The sequence below is a fragment of the Garra rufa genome, chromosome 3 (assembly GCF_049309525.1).
Source record: "Garra rufa chromosome 3, GarRuf1.0, whole genome shotgun sequence".
Taxonomy (NCBI): domain Eukaryota; kingdom Metazoa; phylum Chordata; class Actinopteri; order Cypriniformes; family Cyprinidae; genus Garra; species Garra rufa.
In genome coordinates, this window is record NC_133363.1 from 1,599,314 (window position 1) to 1,621,082 (window position 21,769).

A 21,769-nucleotide genomic window follows, 5' to 3' on the forward strand; every position below is an offset into this window, starting at 1 on the left:
GATGTGAGTCGTGTTTTTTAAAGGGAATGTACCGACCTCGAGTCTACCCACGTTGCTATCTAGGGAATAAATGTGTCTGAAGGAACAGCGATCAGTGGCTAAACCTATTTTTCTACTAGATTCACACCAGTCGCCACATTAAGACGTTAACTGCGAGCTCCCTATCGCGTCGCTCTGACCAACTTCTGACGATCACACTCGATGCTATCAAGGGTGTGAATAAACTCTCTTTCACACGTACGCAATTCCACACAAGCGTCAGCAAACACAGAATGACTGTTTTTCATTCCGACACACAACCTGACCTATGACCCGCTCACTTCTGCAAGTCTGCGAGTCTTTTGGTCACTGTCTTTTTGTCCTTTTCTTGGTCTTTCGTTCGGTTTTCCATGCGTTCCGTGCCTCCGTGGCGTGGGCGTGGCTGTAAAGCGTCTTGGCGATCTGATTGGCTGCTTGGCTTCTGTTGGGTGGGAGGTGGAGTGGGCGGGGCAGTGGGCGTGGTTTGGTGACGATGATGGGCAAGATGAAGTGCCGGGGATGAGGAGCAGAGGTCACGAACTTTGACCTCATGCTTTTTTAGGGGGAGGGGCCAGTTTGATAATCTCATCTTCTGACGGTTGGCGAATGATATCTACGACATTGAAGAGAAACTCTGTTATAGACAAATAGCAAATAAAGGACAAAGAGACCGTTAAAGGGAAGCGGTTTGTACCCTTGTATTTCTTTGCCGAGGGGATGCGTGTGAGTTTGGTGTCGATCTCGTCGTCTTCGGAGATCTTGAGTACGGTCGTGCGGTACTCGATGACCCGGGTCAAGAGGTCCGGCCGCCGTGAGATCTCGAAGATGTGCTCTATGTAGGATAGGTTATCTGTGCAAGATAATCATAGAGACGTCACATAAAACTATGAAAACATGCCTGTGCGATAAACTCAATTATTTAAAAGGGTTGGTTTCACGGACAAGGCTTAGACTAAGGACATTTGTTAGTACCTAGGATAGCAAAGTCCACTAAAGGAGGGAGAGCCTTTTCACATGTGGCTCCCAAACTCTGGAATAGCCTTCCTGATAACGTTTGGGGTTCAGACACACTCTCTATGTTTAAATCTAGATTAAAGACTCATCTCTTTAGCCAAGCATTCACATCAACTCATAATGTTGTACTTCAGCTACATCTGATCAAATGCAGATCAACACTCTTCAGCTTGGGCTAAACACATTATTCTATGCTTGGTTGGAACAGCAGCTACGGTAATTATTTCTCTATTTGTTTCTCTGTTTCTGCCACGGGATTTCCATCCCATGGTAACTAGGAATTACACAAGATTAAGTCTGCACTACGCAATTTTTCTACAAGTTTGATTACAACACATAATCGTTACTATTAGTGTTCATCATCTGTTTTTGATCACACCATTACTGTTTTTAATATTTATATCATATGTACATACTATATTATAGTAGCCTACATTTTGTACAGCTGCTTTGCAACGATTTGTATCGTGAAAAGCGCTATACAAATAAACATGAATTGAATTGAATTGAATTGAATTAAGCCAGTTTTAGGCCATTCAGTTAGGACATCTAAGTATTTTTAATAAATGTGCATTGGAAATAACATTGCTGGTGTGCATCGTAAGACGTAAAAACGAAGGCATTGATAAATATTTTAAGATCAGTTAGTGCAAGTTTCTTTCAGCTAAAACAACTCAGACTTACATTTCAGTCTGGGACTAGGCTTAAGCCTTGTCTGTGAAACTTTCTTTCTTGGAATTTAAAAGTTATTGCAGATAATCTAACATTAATGAAATAAAAGGCCACTTAAGTGACTTAAAGGAAGACATTCATGACTGTTTCTAAACACACTTAAGTACACTTAAGTTTAAAAAGTGGCCTTAATGTCAAATTAAGTTATTGGTCATGAGAAATGGAAGAACCAATGATGTTTGGCAGAGCTACCTTTGTAAAAAAGAAGTAGCAAACCTAAAAAAAGTGGTTTTAGAGGGATTTTAGAGGGATTAAAGGATCAGTTCACTTTCGAAACAACAATTTACAGATGATGTACTCACCCCCTTGTCATCCAAGATGTTCATGTCTTTCTTTCTTCAGTCGTAAAGAAATTGTGTTTTTTAAGGAAAACATTTCAGGATTTCTCTCTTTATAATGGATATGGATAGCGCCCCTGAGTTTGAACTTCCGAAATTCAGCTTTAAAGGACTCTAAACGATCCCAGCCGAGGAGGAAGGGTATTATCTAGCAAAACAATCAGTTATTTTCTAAACAATTTGACAATTTGTATACTTTTTAACCTCAAATGCTCGTCTTGTCTGGTCTCTGCGCAGTGAATGTGTAGTCAGTATAATGCGGGTCAATGCAGTTAGGGGATGTCTAAAAACTCCCATCTTGTTTATGTCTTCAACGTCAAAATCATCCTACAATGCTATTTTTACCCTTTTTTTGTAAAAGTTTCTTTGTATGTTCACTTTGTAAACACTATGTCTGTACTTTTGCAAGGATCTACGGCGATTTTGAAGTTAGGGAAGAAAACGAGATGGGAGTTTTTAGACGTACCCTAACTGTATTTACCCCAATCACAAAGACTTTGCATGAGCTGTGCAGAGATGAGACAAGACGAACATTTGAGGTTAAAAAGTATACAAATTGTCCATTTGTTTTGAAAATAACCAATCGTTTCACCAGATAAGAGGCTTCCTCCTCGTCTGGGATCGTTTAGAGACTTTTGAAGCTGCATTTTGAAAGTTCAAACTTGGGGGCTCCATACATAACCATTATAAAGAGAGAAATCCTGAAATGTTTTTCTCAAAAAACATAAGAAACTGAAGAAAGAAAGACATGAACATCTTGGATGACAAGGCGGTGAGTACATTATCCGTACATTTTTGTTATGAAAGTGAACTACTCCTTTAAGTGTTAACTGAATGTACTGTTTTCAGAAAATTATATATTTATTGCAATTAAATAAAGTATTATAAATGTATATTAAATACTATATTTAAATATATATTATATACAAGAAATGCTGAATATTAGTGTTTTGACCCACTTAAGCACATCTTTATGTGTAATTTCATAACTACTTCTATTGTCTTTGAAATATGGTTTAAGTACTGCTGAATGCCCAGCTGAAAAAAAGGTGCACTTCCACAATGTACTTAAAGTGCACTAATTTTGTACTTAATATACAAAAAAATATTTTTTAATACTTCTTAAAGGGTTACTCCAACCCAAAATGAAAATTTTGTCATCAATCACATTGTACTTTCAAACCTGTAAAAGCTTTGTTCGTCTTCTGAACACAATATATTTTGGATAAAAACTGGGAGGTTTGTAACTGTCCCATTGGCTGTCAAGACCCAGAAAAGTGTGAAAGACATTGTCAAAGTAGTCCTTCTGCCATCAGTGGTTCAACCATGAATTTACAAAGCTACGAGAATACTTTTTGTATGCAAAGAGGACAAAAATAACAACTTTTGCAATTTAGTACAATTAAAATCTATTAACTTTAAATGTAATATTGGATAACTCACTACATGTAAAATACAATGAAGTACTTTATTATTAAATGTGACCCTGGACCACAAAACCAGTCATAAGGTTAAATTTTACAAAACTGAGATATATACATCATATGAAAGCTCAATAAATAAGCTTTCTATTGATGTATGGTTTGTTAGGATAGGACAATATTTGGCCGAGATACATCTATTTGAAAATCTGGAATCTGAGGGTGCAAAAAAAAAAAAGAAAATCACCTTTAAAGTTGTCCAAATTAAGTTCTTAATGCATATTACTAATCAAAAATTACATTTTGATAGGTTTACAGTAGGAATTTTACAAAAAAATCTTAATGTAACATGATCTTTACTTAATTTCCTAATGATTTTTGACATAAAAGAAAAATCAATAATTTTGACCCATACAATGCATTTTTGGCTATTGCTACAAATATACCCCAGCGACTTAAGACTGGTTTTGTGGTCCAGGGTCACAAATCATGTTTTATTCATCTTAATTTAATGTGCACTTTAGAGTAAAACAGGATGTTTCAATATTTTGAACATAAATACAAATGAGATTTGAGAGCCGTGACAGAGCGGACGATTATCATTGACTAATAACTCTAATCTTTGCTTGACTTGTCCACACAGCCTGAGGGAGTTTAATTTTTAGATGAAACTTCGTTGACTTGATTGATTGAGAACGAAGAGACCAGTGTCTTCCTCACCTTGTGCCAGTTTGTCATTCTTCTCCAGGTAGATGAACCAGTCTTTGGAGGAGGTGATGGAGTTGCTCTGCTCTTCAGGGATGTCCTCCTTACAGGCCGACTTCAGCTGCTCCAGGTCTTCATTGGTGATGTTCTCAGACAGGTCACTCAACAACGAGCTGTATTCAGACATTCTCTGGGAAACACAAACAGAATGAACAGATAAGCACAGTAAGCATTGTGCGATATCAGAATATCCTAAAAAGTCTTTCCGTAATATGAAAAACCTCTTTCAAGGACTAGTCCTGCATGCATGTGTCAGCTTACTTTCTAAAACTGATTTAAGACTTCCTAAGATTTTTTTAAGCCCTAAAGAAACCCTGTGACCAAAGGAACTCCTGACTAAAAGTCTAAATACTGCTCAGATGTGGTATTTGAGCTTTGCCATGTATCAGATCCTTGCACACTTATTTCCTGTCACATGCACACACTGTTTAGTGACCAAGTGCACAAGTTAGGACAGGCCCTGAGAATCTAAGATCTAAGTTTATCGTATTATGGCTTTGTCTCCCTCTAGTGGAGCTCATGAACATCACCACCAACCAGCGCAGGATCTCCCCAGTTCTTCAGACATTTCTCCTGCACGACCAGCATTGTCATCAGCCACACCATCATGTTGTCAAAATACTGAGACGTTGCATGATACACTGCGAGCTCCTCACGGCCACGTTCACTGCGATGGCAAACAAATCAATCCGAACGCCTTTGCAGTTCCCAGCCCACACGAGGACAGAGGTCTGAGGAAACTGTGCAGGATCCAGAGCCAAGATGGACGCCTCTGTGATTTTACAATGTATTATTTGTGCTGCGGCAGCCGGTTTAACAGAGCAAACATTCTACATTCATCACCCTCAGTTTCACTGCTTGAATACAGTGTGTTTGTGTGAGTGATGGAAGAAATAGAAAGAGTGGGAAACATACAAAGGCATCACACACTTGTACAGATTTCACATCCGCACAAAGAGTGTTGACACGCTGCTGTTTATCTGCTGCTGTCTCTGACTGTCTGTAAAACACACTGATCTGCTGCTGACCTAAATACAACACTGCACTTACACCAGCTACCAGCAGGGGGTGAGAAGAAACACATCAGATATAGAGAGAAGAGCAATGCATAAAAACCCATGCAAATACAGTCTGACACATCTAGTGTCTGACACTAAAAGCTGCAGCAGAATGAAGCAGAATTGCAGCTTATGAAGGAAATACAAAAGCAACGCAGGAAAATGTTTAAGGCAGAAAGGTAGCGTTTACATTTTCAACACAAGTGTTATGCATTAAACATATTTTATTTAAGCCATTGACCTTGGAAACGTCCCATTTTCATTTTGTTTAAGTTGATCTACTATAATAACTAGGGGTGCTCCGATCAAGATATTTTAGGTTGATCAGTGATTGCCGATCACAGGAAGCGCTATCTACCGATAGCGTCTTTTTCTTTTTATCATGTAGAATTATTTACAGTGATACTCCAATCGGGATTTTAAGACATTTATTGAGGGCCTGATTTATTTATTTAGTTATTTATTATTTGTGTTAATTGGCTCTTTTAAGGGGCGGGTTTTTGATTTGAGGGGTGGAGGGGAGCTTTTTTTTTTTGACATTATTCAAAAATATATATTTATCTCACCTAAATCGTCACCTTAGAATTATATCTTGGACAACTTATTTACATTATTTGATGTTTCTTTTGTAAGCTGTGTATATTTTGGGCTTTTTTTAGAAAGCAAAACTGGTTCTATCTTCAGAAGTCTATGAAATGCAAAAACTTTGAAGCTTAATATCTCGAAAGTGCTCAGAATGCAGAGAGAACTTTATGATTCTAAGGTGACGAAATGTTTGATCACGCAGTGCCATTATCGCACAATAGCTTACACACAGCACATTTATCCATTATTTTGATTTCAAATCCAAACATTGTTTTTGGAAATACTTCAAAATAATACTTTCAGCATTGTAATTCCTTTTTGGACAGTACAGTAATTTTCCATAGACGTGTTTAAACTAAATAAACATTAGCAATACATTATTCAATGCTTTTTTATTTTTGCATTTACTTCCAGATTTATATATTACGTTGCTCGAGCATGCGGCAAAATATTAAATGTACTTTCCATTGACAGAAACAGTCATTTAGACTGCCTTTTCTTCTGCATTTACATGTTTTTCTTACCTCCACGAGTGCCATACATAATTGCCTTGTTTATCGAAAAGTGCTCTTTTCCTTTAAATCTAGCCAAAAAACCATACGTGTTGACTGTGAAACTCTCAATGGAATTGAAATATTAAGAAAAATCTATTAAAATAACACTAAAGATAGAATGGAAATATTTCCAGAATCTGTTATATTTTGAAAATGGAACATGCCATGAATCAAGTTAATCAGAGATTTTCCAAATTCTAAATTCCAAACAAATAAATAAATAAATGTACAAACTTAAAATACACAATAAATACACACAGATATCTGTGCAAAAGTGTAAAAGGTTGTTAAGCAGCTCAGGCTAAAAAAAAATCAACTGTAGGAAAAAAGAAGAGGTCATATAATAGAGAGCTGCAAATATAGTCATTCAACAAATCAAGTTTTTCTTTTTTTCTTTTACATGAGGAATAATTGATGTTTGACTGTTGAATTATTGAAAATGAATGGACACCCTGAGGAGTTATACCTGAGCCGTGCAGTACTTTTTAATTTGACAAGTCAATTATTCCACTTAGTTAGCAAACTTCAAGACATTTTTTCAGTTTTACATTTATAAAATGCATTTGTGCATGAATACACTATGAGTCAGAATCGTCCCGGCCCAACAACCCAAGGGGTCCTATCATAAACGCGGTGCAATGCGGCGCCAGGCGCGATACAACCCTCTCTTAAAGGGAATGAGAGATGAGACTTTGATTGGTTTAATACACGTTATGCTCAAAACACATCCATGACTCATTAAGAGAATACACTCTTTAAAATAAAGGTGCTTTTAGACAAAAAAAAAATGTTCTTCTAAGCAATTGTAAAGCACCTTTATTTTTAAGAGTGTAGGGACAACCCTTTTAGACCATGCGCTTAGATCGTTAAATAGGGCCCAAGTTGTTTTGGATAGAAAGAGTCACTTTTTGTAACTAGTAACGGCAGGAATGCAGCGATTGGACACAGACAGACAAGCAGAGTATCTCTCAATATCATTAAATTCACAAATAAACGACTCATACATTTCTGCAAGCACATTAGAACAAGCAATCTCCTCTCCTTTTATCACAAAACATCAAACTGCCAGAGAGAAACCTTAAAGGAGCCTCCCAGCATCTCATTCAGTCCAGAGAGAAATTCACTTACTGATGATCAAAGATGATCAAACACAACCAAATTGAAAAAAAAAGAAAAAAAAAAAATATTTATGCAAAAAAAATATTCATACAGCACTCAACAAATCCCAAAACAAGCAACTAATCTGACAGAAAAGGAAAGCAGAAAAATGCAGATGGACTGAAAACACACAAAATGAAATCAGCAATCCATTAAACATCCAGCTTGAATACCAGAATCTGAGGATTTTATTCATGTATTTATTTAAATATAATAAAAACAACGATTGAGATAAACTATGCCTTTATTTATTTATTTGTTTGTTCATTGAGGTATTTATTGTGCTAGATTTAATTAGAGAACTTTACTTTTGGGATGCTCTATGATTTTTTTTTTTTTTTATCGTTGATATGATTGTATGAGAAGATGATTTGCAAATGTAATAAGAGAGTGTTTGTCATACAGAGCTTCATTTTGAGATTCATGTTTATATATTTGCACGCTTGGCTTAGTCTTGACTTTCTGCTCTATTATTTAACGCTGCATGAAATTAACCATTTTGTCAGTTGCCGTGGAGACGGTTGACTAGATCTGCTTGAAAAATAAAAATTATTGAGGGAGTAAAACGAATCGCTTTCCAATTAGTGCTGCTGATATTGAATCACTATTTTTAGAAAAACAATTCTCCAACTTCACAAATCTAATAAAGGTTGTGTTTCTGGTTTCAGTAACATGTTGAAATAATCAATAACGTAAGAGAAGTACTGGCTTTGCTGTATGCTGTAAATGTGTTTGTTTGTCGGGTATGCGCACACCGTCTGCTGTTTGGCTGACATTAGCAGCTCGTCTCTATTGTGGGAAGGTTTAAAGGGTGATGTTTAATGATAGTGGAAACTAATGCAGTTAAAGCACCGTGTGCTCCGCGCTCAGACACAATAATTGCTTTCAACAGCGTCAAAACACAGCAGCGCTAACAGACAGACGCCAGGTACACACACTGAGAGCTATAATAACCACATCGCTCCAGTTCTATCCTTTGTTTGAAAGAGAGAAAAAGGAAGAACTAAATTAGTATTAAACATTTCCAGCTATTAGAAAATCAAGCATAATTTCACACACTTCAAAAAAAATAAAATAAATAAATAATAAATATGAATATGAATGTTTCACAGACATTGTGATTTCAATTACAATGAGATAAAGCCAGATTTAGACCTTTTTTTGCTAACTTTATGAGGAAACAGTTGTTGCGTTTTGCTTTAAGTACTTCTGATATACTGATTGAATCACATGCATTAACACTGTTTGCGCGCGTTCACATGTAACGATCCGGATGATAAACTCGTGCTCAGGACAGATGGACGTGGCTGTGTATCAAAGGTAAAAAAATGATATAAATACTGTTCAGTTTCTCACAAAAAACGATCGTTTCGTGTCTTAGGACGTCAATGTATCGTCACGAGCCGCAGGGTGTAATTTGGATTTGTCTGTGCATGTTTTTGTTTACTTTTAAAGGTTTGGTGCCCATCTACTGCCATTATTTGGCTGGCAGACTGCACCGCTTTGAGTTAAAAATCTGCGTTTGTGTTCTACTGAGGAAACAAAGTCACCTTCATCTTGGATACCGTGGGGGTAAGCAGATACACATCAAATGTTCATTTTTGGGTGAACTACCCCTTTAAATACGATATGTGACCCTGGACCACAAAACCAGTCTTAAGTCGCTGGGGTATATTTGTAGCAATAGCCAAAAATACATTGTATGGGTCAAAATTATTGATTTTTCTTTTATGTCAAAAATCATTAGGAAATTAAGTAAAGATCATGTTACATCAAGATTTTTTGTAAAATTCCTACTGTGAACCTATCAAAATGTAATTTTTGATTAGTAATATGCATTGTTAAGAACTTTATTTGGACAACTTTGAAGGTGATTTTCTCAGTATTTTGATTTTTTTGCACCCTTAGATTCCAGATTTTCAAATAGATGTATCTCGGCCAAATATTGTCCTATCCTAACAAACTATACATCAATAGAAAGCTTATTTATTGAGCTTTCATGTGAATGAATATATCTCAGTTTTGTAAAATTTAACCTTATGACTGGTTTTGTGGTCCAGGGTCACATATATGAGAATCCGTCTGTATATAGTAAACATAAACATTCACCTCAGTTACATCTGTATGCGTTAACTGGAATTATGATGTGATAAAATGGCGCTAAACATATGCACGTTAATTACACGCACATCGCTTCTCCACAATCAATATGAACTGAACTACAACATGAACTGATGACAAAGATCAGACATACAGCAGTAACATTATCGCAATATGACGGGTAAAGAAAGATACATTCATTTACATTCACGCACGCATATTTAACGCACACTGAAGATAGCAGAGAATGAAACCGAAAGTAAACTTGGACCTCTCCAACAGAACTACCGTCAGCGCTCTGTACACGCACAACTGTGTCACAAGTCACATGCACTACCCTAACAAAACAAATAAGGAATTTATTACATGTTGACATATTAAATAAATTAGCACGATAGTATCGTGTATCGGCAAACTCACAGGCTGACGATAGGACGATATGAAAATTGAGCATATCGCCCAACACTAACTGAAATCATCCATTAGTAAATAAACTACAGAAAGTTATGTTGTCTAATACATGCACCAATTGTACTTATTCTGACAGCGATGCACCAGCTCCTTAGCCACATCTACTCTGAAACAACGTAATGAGAATCATTCATAAATATGCTGATGTCAGCAAAAAGTAATGAGGTCTTCTTGCGGGTTTCCGCTAAAATAAAAGTAAACATTCATAAATGTTAGTATTGTAGTTTTACTGTTGTTCTGTAAAATAGAATAAAAAAAAGTAATACAAAAATAATGATAACAATCATTACAACAGCTCTACTAATGTATTTATCTCATTTATTTGTACAATAAAAACACATGCCTCATTTAAAAAGGGGGTCTTAAAAATGGCCAAAGATTATTATTTTACTAACTTATTAATTATAAGTTAAATAGTTTTTTTGGTAGGCTATGATGTCTACCAGAATGTTAAAAATGTTTAGTATTAGGTACTTTTTTTGTTGTTGTTGTTGTTGTTGTTTTGCAATTATTATTATTATTTTATTATTTAAAACGCAAGACAAAACTGTAAAAATCAAATTTTGGCTATTTCATTTATTTAAAAATTGGCAAAATACATGGAAAAAAAAACATGAAAAAAAAAAAGTGTTAATTTCTTCGGTTTCGTTCAAGAGTTTTCATTTTTGTGCATCCATAATCTCTATTTTTGTTAATTCACCTGAACTCTGACAGCTTTTTAAAATAGTGCCTTTCAAACTGCGGTCTGAAGTGGAAGCTACTTACATTTTAGGTTCCCTTGTTTAAGACTGGAAAGGTTTTGGGGCCGGTTCAGAACCAAGATCTGGGTACCGGCCCAGGATCTAATGAGATATAATTTTGTAGGGCTATATTGTCCAGTCCTGGTGAGGGGTTGATGGTATATGTGTGTGTGTGTGTGTGTGTGTGTGTATTGACGTGTTTATAAGCGAGCGTGATGTTTTCCCAGAAACAGCTCCATCAAGCTGAAGAGTTAAACAGACAGAGAGATGGAAAGGAAGACGAGAGAAAGTCAAAGATGAGATTTCTTTGGCTCTTACGAATCTGAACATGATTTTAATTGTGTTCTTCTCCATTCAGCCAGCCATCTGCTGCACTCCTGAATCTGCTGCCAGATGTTTGTTATTTACATGAAAAAAGTGCTCAGTAATGCACACATGTGCACATCTCCGAATCAGGCATATTTTGTATATATTGTAGAATAAGAATAAGCATGTTGATTGAATTTTGACATAGATATTGTGTTACACTGAATGACATTGTAACATTATTTCAATCAAATTGAACCATTTCTTTGGCCATATGATGACTTTTGTACATTTATTTTGATGTGGACATCTTAACGTCTTTGACCCACATAATAAAATGAAACTGAAAATGAAAAATAACTTAATTTTTATTTTATTTTATTTATTTTTTTTTTACATATTTTCAAGTATCATTGTTACATGTTACATGTACTTACTATAGTAATAACTGTAAATGGTGCAAAATGACCCTATGCATATAGTAAGTACATGTAATTTATAAATATCACTCTGTGAGAAGGAAACCTCAAAATAAAGTGCAACCAACAGTTGTATTGTGACACAGACCAATTTGTGCGAATATCCAGGTAAATCCCAAGACTGCATCAGCGTGCGCACTAACCGGGTCTGTGCTTCGCCGGAAAAGCGTCTTACTGTAAACAGCAGGAACTGTGATTGTTGGCAGAGGAAAGAGGGGAAAAGCAAAGAAGTCGTTTACGTCTCGCTGCCGTTTCCAGCTGCTGTTTTTTCCGCTGCCCGCCGAGCCCAGCGAGGAAGTGAAACCACGGTAACGACAGGAAGTGAGGGCGGCCGGCCGCTCACAGCTGGGTCTCCATGGCAACCAGCGTAAGTGAATAGGCAGAGCGGCGCGGGACGGGAGGAAATCCGCCTCCACTTCCTTCACCTCGGGGAACGCGTGCATCTGCGGCGCTCGTTTGCCGTGTTTGACCTCTGACCTCTGGAGTAACTCATCTGTCCTGCATTCGTGCTTTCAGCAGAGAGTGAATGCATTCATTTCATCCTACAGTCTGGCCTTGTGCCGAAGCAGAGCGCTGGAATGCATCATTACGACACAAACACACACTGAAACACAGACCGGACTCACCACACACACACACACACACACACACACACACACACACACAGGGCAAGAGAGCAAGGATCTGTGTGTTGGGATCGTGACTCAGGATTTCTGAGTACAAACAGTATGAAACAAACCCCTTGCATAGATACGGTGCTTTCATAACAAACCCTGCGATTTCAGCCATGTGGAAAACATGAACAGAATCATACAATCCAGTCACACAAATGGAACTCACTGTATAATCTCTATATAATTATTGTCTGATTATAGAGAAATCAAAAAGAGGGTCGCCCCCTCACTGGCACTACCTGCCCCCTTCAGAGCACCATTCATGTTAAAATGGATTTTAATGATAAAATGTACTATTTAGAAATCTCATTTGGGAAGTGTATTTTCTTCCTAGAGTGAATAATAAGCTAAAATAGCAATATTTTAGTTAAGGAGAGTCTGATATAGGCAAGGTCGAATTTTGATTCTTCGTTTGATTAAGCATCCTCCTCCCCAACCCTAACGTCACGTAAAACTTCTTGCATTATGGAAATCAAACAGAAAGTTTGAAAAATAGGAAGTTCAGGCAAGAATGGAAGAATTACTGCTGAGGAAGTTTCACTCATCGAAGAGAAGATGCTTTACTTGAGGCTAAAGGTAGCCTATTAAATACCGTGTTTTAAAGGGTTTGATGATTAGCCGCAGTTGTCAGTGCTGTCGGGTTGTTTTAATACTCCGTTAAATAAACATTTAGGGCACGTAGCAGCAGTGGAGTAAGGTATATGTGGCGTATACCCACTTCTTTATCGGGTGGCTTTGCGTATACCCACTTTATGCGCATCATTCAGTAGTGTCCTGCATTAGCCAAAATTATGACAGTCCAACAAATCCAGTCATACGTGAATAAATGTAAATAATCGCTAAAAACACCCAATAAAGACAGGACCGTTGCGCCAGCTTGCTTTTACTTGATGATTGATGATATCTGATGCGCCTGCGCCCGCACCCAAGTAATTTGTATCAGTAGGCTACATAATAACGAAAAAGAAACAGCGTTTTACGATCAGAAATTTCTTAAAAACAAGTGAACCCCTGTAAACTTTTCAGTCCAAGGATATGGTAAACGAATGTGTTCAAATAGTAAGTTCAAAACGTCTCTTATACACAACACCATAGGTCGCAGGCATAAATTGCTTTTGATGGTGTTGTTGCATGACTTGCGTAAAACTTTATATATATTACTATATATATATATATATATATATATATATATATATATATATATATATGCATTAATATGATCGCCCCCTCTTGGTATTTCAGACGCCCCCTCTTCAGCGCTCGGCTGGCGCCAGCTCTGCTTTACAATGAATCAAGTCAGTATCAGTGTTAATTTTGACAGCAAAATTTGATTTAGTTTTAGTCATAGTCTTTTGACTAAAATGCGATTTAGTTTTAGTCATATTTTAGTCGACTAAATGTCATAAGATTTTTAAAATCGAATGGGTTTAGTTGAGGTGTAATGCATTCATTAAACATTTCTCTATAATGGCCAAACCCATTATGTAGGTTTGATATTAAGGTTTTATCATGATAAACACAGATTTAACTGCTGTGATATGCAACATGCTTTCAATGAAACCACTTCTCAAAAAAAAAAAAAAATAATAATAAAATAATATAAAATAAAAAATAAAAATTCATACAGGCTAATTATCCATTCTGAATAACAACTTGTTTACCACATTCTTCATTCTTTCAAGCAGACATTTATTTATATAAATACATTTAGAATAATCTTTATTAGGGATACTAAAGTGACTCAGTCAAGAGCATTGAGTGATTTTCTGTCTTTCTTCTGTTTTGATTAACATCAATGCCACAGACAGCAACTAAATTACGCTGTGGTCCCTTTAAATCCGATAGTCTCCCAATTGTTTACGTTCATCTAAGATGTAACCGACTGTGTTTACGTGAATGCTTATCAACACGGGGGATTCAACATCATCTCCTTTCATGAGACGCGAAACTTACTCGTGTGCTGTGTGAGAGGTGCTCAGAAAACCGGACCGAATTAGGTTCTCTTTTGCATCGTCAAATTTATCCATATGTTTGCTCTTCTCTAACTCCCAGATATTGAGATTTTCTAATGTTTTATGAAACATGCAGCAGAGGTATGACAGCTTTTGTTTATGGTCTATCCCACAGAATAGATCAATAGGCTATGATACAGTTTATATATGTACGCATCTAACCTCCTTACCACGCAGCAGACTCGTTCTGAATGAAACTCTTCCGAAATCATCCCTCCCTAACCTTTTCGTCTAGTTTTTATTTGTTGACGAAAATGTCAATACATTTTTGTCATAGTTTTTGTCATTCAAAACGAGTTTTCGTTTCGTTATCGTCTAAATTATGATGAAAATTATTCATCAACGAAATTAACACTGGTCAGTATTTTGTGTGGGGGTCAGTTTGCTCTACCACAAAATACTGAAGCATGAACTTCATCTCAAGAGCTGCTCTGAGAGTCACTTTAGGAGCAGTTTTTATTTCAGAAAAAAAAAAAAAAAAAAAAAAAAACGACCGCCAGAAACACACAGTTCAGTTTATCTGGAAAAAAATGATTACATAAATATATCACTATTTTAAAATGGAATGCACTTCTCTATTTGATTACCATTTTGTTTGATAATACATTAGCATTAAATCATAAATCCAGGACATTTTAACAGACAATGCAGAATTTCTGGAAAAATAAATTAATCACATAGCCCTTTTTTTCTTTCTTTCTTTCTTTCTTTCTTACAGAATCCAGAAAACTAAAAAAGAAAGCATAGAATATAAAATAATATATATAAAACAATACAATTGTATAGTATTTTACCATTTCAGTCAATTAGACTGAAATTACACTTTAATTTAACAGTTTAAATGGAATCCAGAAAAAGTGAAACAAGAAATTAAATTGGTTGCTTTTTGATTATTGAAACAATGAAAAAAAAACATTAAAATAGAATCCAGAAAAATTTAAAAGAAAGCACAGAATTGGGAGAAAATTACATATATATATATATATATATATATATATAATTTTATATATAATTAATTCAATTCAATAATTCAATATAGATTATTTATTAATTCCATTGGTTGTTTTTTGATTATTGAAACAATGAAAGCATTAAAACAGAATCCAGAAAAACAAATCTGGAAAATTTATATAAATAAAACAATGAAATTGGCTCTAAACATCTAATTCTTGTTACATTTTTAATACATTGTTGTCATACATTTAATGGATTTAGTTAATCAGACATGTTTTTTGATCACAAAAATATAATAATTTAATCATTAAAACTATAATCCAGAAAAATGTAAACACACACATACACAGACACACACACACAAAGGGCCCTGCATACCAAACTAAGTGAAATTTGCTAAATTTTTGAAGATATTTGCTCTACTCACACAAACTCACTGCACAGGTTTTACTGTTGAGGACATTTTGCCTGGTAATGAAATTTTGGGCAAAACCTGTACGTGTACATGGAGTCTAACTGTGGTTTCTCTGTGTGTGTGTGTGTGTGTGTGTGTGTGTGTGTGTGAGAGAGAGAGAGAGAGAGAGAGAGCGACAGAGAGAGACAGAAAGACAGCATATTTTGGTTGCTCATCGTCTAATGGAGCGTATAACTTGATGCTGACAGGAAGTGACCCATTGACCTTTTTCAAGTTTGAATGAAAAAGCTTGTGTTTATTGCATCTGTGTGTAACAGGAAAAGACAAGCAAAAATAGAAGCAAGTGGGATTCACATGAGTGTGTGTGTGCGTGTGTGCGTGTGTGTGTGTGTGTGTGTGTGTGTGTGTGTGTGTTTGTTTGTTTTGTGACATATCAGGACACAAATGTGTGTAATAACATGGGTATGACATAGGTATTACAAGGAGAGGGTGACTTATGAGGACATTGCTCATGTCCCCACTTTTCAAAAGGCTTATAAATCATACAGAATACGTTTTTTTGAGAATGTAAAGATATGCACAGTCTCCTGTGAGGGCTAGGTTTAGGTGTAGGGAAGGTGTAGGGTGATAGCAAATATCGTTTGTACAGTATAAAAACCATTACGTCTATGGAATGTCCCCACAATTCACAAAAACAAACGTGTGTGTGTGTGTGTGTGTGTGTGTGTGTGTGTGTGCTACATCACAGAGCTCCTAAATTCCGATCAGTCACTAGGTTACCATGGTCACTGGGTTGCTATGGTCACATTCTAACTCCATTCTGGCTTCATCCACAAACCAGTTTCATTATTCCACATCAAGAGCTCTTTACGCTTAAACAACAATGACAATTATAGTCCACTTACACACAATCATCACTTGTGCCCTCAGTTTGTCAAAAGCAATGTTTTTACAGTGATTCGGTTACAATTGCAGGTGTAGGGTCTGAATTCAGAAACGTGATGCTCATAAACTGAAACACAAAAGAAAGGGAAAAAAAAGTGATTTACTTTGAACCAATTTTCATTTAGAAAATACTAGTAAAATTCACAAATATGTATGAAGAAACCAGAAATAACACATTCAAATAAGTATTAACTTATCTTACTATTTTCTTCTAAAACATACTATACTTTTATTTATTTAAAACTTAGAAAATTATATTTTTCAAAGTGCGTTATTTAAAAATAAATAAATAAATACATAAATAAAAAGTTTATTATTTGAGGTTTAAGGTGGGACTGTAAATATTTCTGTGGACAAATGTTTAGTTATGTTATTGGTATAATTCCTGAGATGAGTGTTTTATGCAAACACCGCTGTAAGCTTATTTCCCCTTTGAAAAGGCTTTTGTGATATAAATACTAGTTCAGATGAGCCTGTTTTCACAGTATTGCACACCTCACTGCACTGAGCTGAACTGCTTTTGTTCTGCATTCATTTACAATTCTGATTATAAAACAGTGGATTGATCCAGAATTGTGTGAGAAAGAATGCATTTGTGCATTTTCCCTTCTAGAAACTCTTGTAAAAACTGCATGCTGCACATAAACACTAGAGATGCATCATCAGTGGTTCTAAGAGCTTGCAGATCTGATGATATTGTGGGGAAAAACGTGCACCATACAAATACAACCAACAATGAGACTATGCTTCTAGCTTAAAAAAAAAAAAAAAGGTCTGGTAAGGTTGGACTTGAAGAAAAGTCTTACTGCTTTGTTTACAAAGTTGATGTGAGCATTTACATGTCCACACGTCTCACATGGCCGATTTTTATATTAAAAGCAAAAGTAGCTGGCGGGCGTGATTATATTAAAGATAATGAAGCCAGAAAGAAAAAAAAATGGACATTATGTTGTTTTTATACAGATTACTTTTGTTACAAAATATTTGTTACTTTTCATATAGATATCTCTCTCTGTGTCTGTGTGTCGAGAAATTAAGATCATAGAGACCGAGACGGCTGAAAGCACACCCTGTTTGTTTTCTTTATTTTACAAAAGCACAAAGTTTTGTTGTTATTATGTTATTGGTATAATTCCTGAGATGAGCGTTTTATGCAAACACCACTGTAAGCTTATTTCCCCTTTGAAAAGACTTTTTGTCATATAAATACTAGTTTAGATGAGCCTGTTTTCACAGTGTTGCACACCTAAATGAAGATAATGAAGTCAGGCGGGAAAGACTGGACATTGCGTTGGTTTCATACAGCTTACTTTATTACACAATATTTATTTTCGACAAGACTTACTTTTCATTCCTTTTAAAAGTAGACATTCTACAGCTTTCTACAGATATCTGTCTCATGTCTGTGTGTCAAGTATTTGCTGAGTTTGCAACGCATTTCAAAATGAAGATCATGGTGACTGAGACGGCTGAAAGCACACCCTGTTTGCTTTCTTTATTTTACAAAAGCACAAAGTTGTGTTGTTATTGTGAGTGTATGCAAATAAAAGTAGACCCTTAACAGATTCATGCACTAGTGTTCAAAATTTTGGGGTCAGTAAGACTTTAAATGTCTTGAAAGAAGTCTCTTTGGCTCACCAAGGCTGCATTTATTTAATCAAAAATGCAATAAAACTGTAAAATTGTTACACTTTCAAATAGCTGTTTTCTATGTGAATATATTGAAGAATGTAATATATTCTTGTGATGCAAAGCTGAATTTTCACCATCATTAATCCAGACTTCAATGTCACATGATCCTTTAGAAATCATTCTAATATGCTGATTTGCTGCTCATTTACATTATTATCAATGCTGCTTCATAATTTTGTGGAAATCATCATACATTTTATTTTTCAGGATTCACAGATGAACAGGAAGTTTAAAAGAACAACATTTATTTGAAATATAAATATTTTTAACTGTCTCTACTGTCATTTTTGGCATCAATTTAATGCATCCTCAATGATTTAAAGTATTATTTTCTACTAAACTCTTATTTTTTAATGCCAGTGATGTTAATTTACTACTGAATTCAAAATAGTCTAAAACAATCCTAAAACGAACAAAATTAAAGTGTGCATGTCTGTAAAAAAACATGTGTATATTTTTTTAATGATCCTTCAAAGGCAGTAAACCTTTGTAGAATAATTCATGACTAATGATGACACTGAAAGAAATATGCAGATAATAAAATTTGACTTCAACTAGAATGTGGGATTTTAATAACTTCTAATAACCATAATATTAATGTTTGTGTAATGTCCCCTGAAACTCTACATGTGAGAATCCTGGCTTTTTATCCCCCAAGAGAAACATCTGAGAAACAGAGACTCCATTAGCTCTCCATTCAGTCTTACTAGTGTCAAAGAGAGACAATAGTGATATGAAAGCGTTCTGATTGGTGGAGCGTCTCTCTCGCACCAGGAGCCTGAGTTCACGTTCACACATGGGGGGGTGTAACTCTCCCGCCTGTTGCTAGGTTACAGTCTCCAGGCTGAAAGGCAAGCGTTGTTATGGTGACATCAGCCATGTGGAGGGTGAATGAAGTTTGGATGGTGGCGCACAAACGTACACACACACACACACACACACACACACACACGGTTCTCTGTCCTTGAGGAACACATCATCAGAGGCTGAAGGTGCAGTCACCATGACGATACGTGACAGGCAGCAGCAAACAACATGATCAAGACTGTGGGAATGTGTGACATAAATGAGTGTGTGTGTGTGTGTGTGTGTGTGTGTGTGTGTGTGTGTGTGTGTGTATTGAGGCCCCTACTTGTTTAGTGTCTAACATTTAGTGTTGTATTTAAACCACATAAGTCAATGGCATGTTCTCATTTAGATTTACTATGTGTGTGTGTGTGTGTGTGTGTGTGTGTGTGTGTGTGTGTGTGTGTGTGTGTGTGTGTGTGTGTGTATTGAAGCCCCGTGGAGGGGGGAGGGGTTTTAAGAGTTTAGTCACGGGAAAAGAAGACAAAACACACACACTGAAAATGTGAAGAAACTGGCCAGACACACATGGGATCCTCACACTCGACGCATAGACGCCCTCTGTCTTACACACACACAATAAAGAACAGCAGACAAAAGTATGCTGTGTGTGTGTGTGTGTGTGGCAGTGACAGGCTGTTCTAAGAGGACAGTCAGTGAGTTTATGCGTGTGTGTGTGTGTGTGTGTGTGTGTGTGTGTGTCAGACAAAAGACAAACAAATGACTTGCAGGTTTTATGTGGTGTATATATATATATATATATATATATATATATATATATACACACAGTATCTCACAAAAGTGAGTACACCCCTGACATTTTAGCAACCATTTTAGTATATCTTCTCAGGGGACAATACTATAAAAATGAACCTTGGATATATTTTAGTGCAGTCAATGTGCAGCTTGTATAGCAGTATAGATTTACTGTCCTCTGAAAATAACTCAACATACAGCCATTATTATACAGCCAAAATAGCTGCCAACAAAAGTGAGTACACCCTAAGTGATAACAGCAGTATGTTGTTTAACCATGCAAAGCCACATGTCCTATTCATCACGTTTTTGTTTTTGTCTGCTTGACAGGACCAAAGTCGTGTATCTTGTATTAGAGCAGTTACAATTTGGTGCTTAAGCACAATTCTCTCATACTGACCACTGGATGTTCAACATGGCATCTCATGGCAAAGAACTCTCTGAGGATTTGAGAATTAGAATTGTTGCTCTCCACAAAGATGACCAAGGCTATTAGAGGTTCAGTAGCACCCTAAAAACCGAGTTACACTACAGTGATCAGGGTCATACAGAGGTTTTCCAAGATGGGTTCCATCCGGAACAAGCCTCGCAAGGGTCGATCAACGAAGTTAAGCACTAGTTCTGTGCGTCAGGTGCAGAACCTGGCTTCAAAAAACAGATGCATGAGTGCTGCCAGCATTGCTTTAAAGGTTGCAGAAGTAGAAGGTCATCTTGTCAGTGCTCAGACCATACGCCGCACACTGCAACAAATCGGTTTGCATAGGCATCATCCCAGAGGGAAGCCTCATCTGAAGCTGGCTCACAAGAAAGCCAGCAAACAGTTTGCTGAAGACAACCTGTCCAAGAGCGTTTGAAAACGATCATCGTCACTGCGTTTCAGAAATGACCTCTGTCAACACTACACAACCCGAAAACGCATGTCACATGACCATTTATGCAGTTACAATCATAGATATGTAAAGTTAGATGCCCTATTATTTAGATTGCGGAAGCGTCTACGTGCTCGAAGCGGTCGAATGGGGAATCTATCTATACATATCTATGGGTACAACAATGAACATGTTATTGTTTACTCACCCCCTTGTCATTTTCTTTCTTCAGTCATAAAAAATATGTTTTTTGAGGAAAATCACTGTTTTGCATTTTTTTTGTAAAGGGTGTTTGATCTTCTTTGCACATTTACTTTGTAAACACTTGGTCGGTACTTTTGAAGTTGGAGGAGAAAATGAGATGGGAGTTTTTCGACATACCCTAACTGTGCTGAACAGGAGCGCACAGTGTACACATGTGCATCACAGGGCTAGACAAGACGAGCATTTGTGGTTAAAAAGTGTATAAATATTAATTTATTTAAGATCGGTTCCCTATAGATAAGACCCATATTCGTGGCTGGGATCGTTTTTTGGCCCTTTGAAGATTTAAACTGCATTTTGGAAAAACTTGCACCATTGAAGTACACTATATGAAGAACATTCCTGAAATGTTTTCCTTAAAAAAACATCATTTCTTTACAACTAAAGAAAGAAAGACATGAACATCTTGGATGACAAGAGGGTGAATGAATTATCTGTAAATTTTTGTTCTGGAAGTGAACTACTCCTTTACTTCACAGAGGACATAGACACACCCTTGGTGAACCCTAGCATTGTCCTGGTGAGATCTGAAGGGCAAACATCAGTCACGTTGTCCTCAGAAAGACTTGGTTTAGATCACATTCATCTCCAGCATAAACATCT

At 36.3% G+C, this 21,769-nt stretch overlaps 1 protein-coding gene across 1 annotated transcript in view; it reads right to left on the minus strand.

The window, feature by feature from the left end:
* Positions 1 to 435: 435 nt before the first annotated feature.
* The window catches only part of pea15 (proliferation and apoptosis adaptor protein 15), a 38,463-nt gene continuing 17,129 nt past the window's right edge, over positions 436 to 21,769 (minus strand). The window contains exons 2-4 of the mRNA XM_073835572.1: positions 4,244 to 4,418; positions 713 to 868; positions 436 to 631 (exon numbers count right to left, since the gene is read on the minus strand). Of these exons, the coding sequence (XP_073691673.1) occupies positions 567 to 631; positions 713 to 868; positions 4,244 to 4,415 (393 nt within the window). The 5' untranslated portion in view covers positions 4,416 to 4,418 and the 3' untranslated portion in view covers positions 436 to 566. The remainder of the gene's footprint in view (positions 632 to 712; positions 869 to 4,243; positions 4,419 to 21,769) is intronic.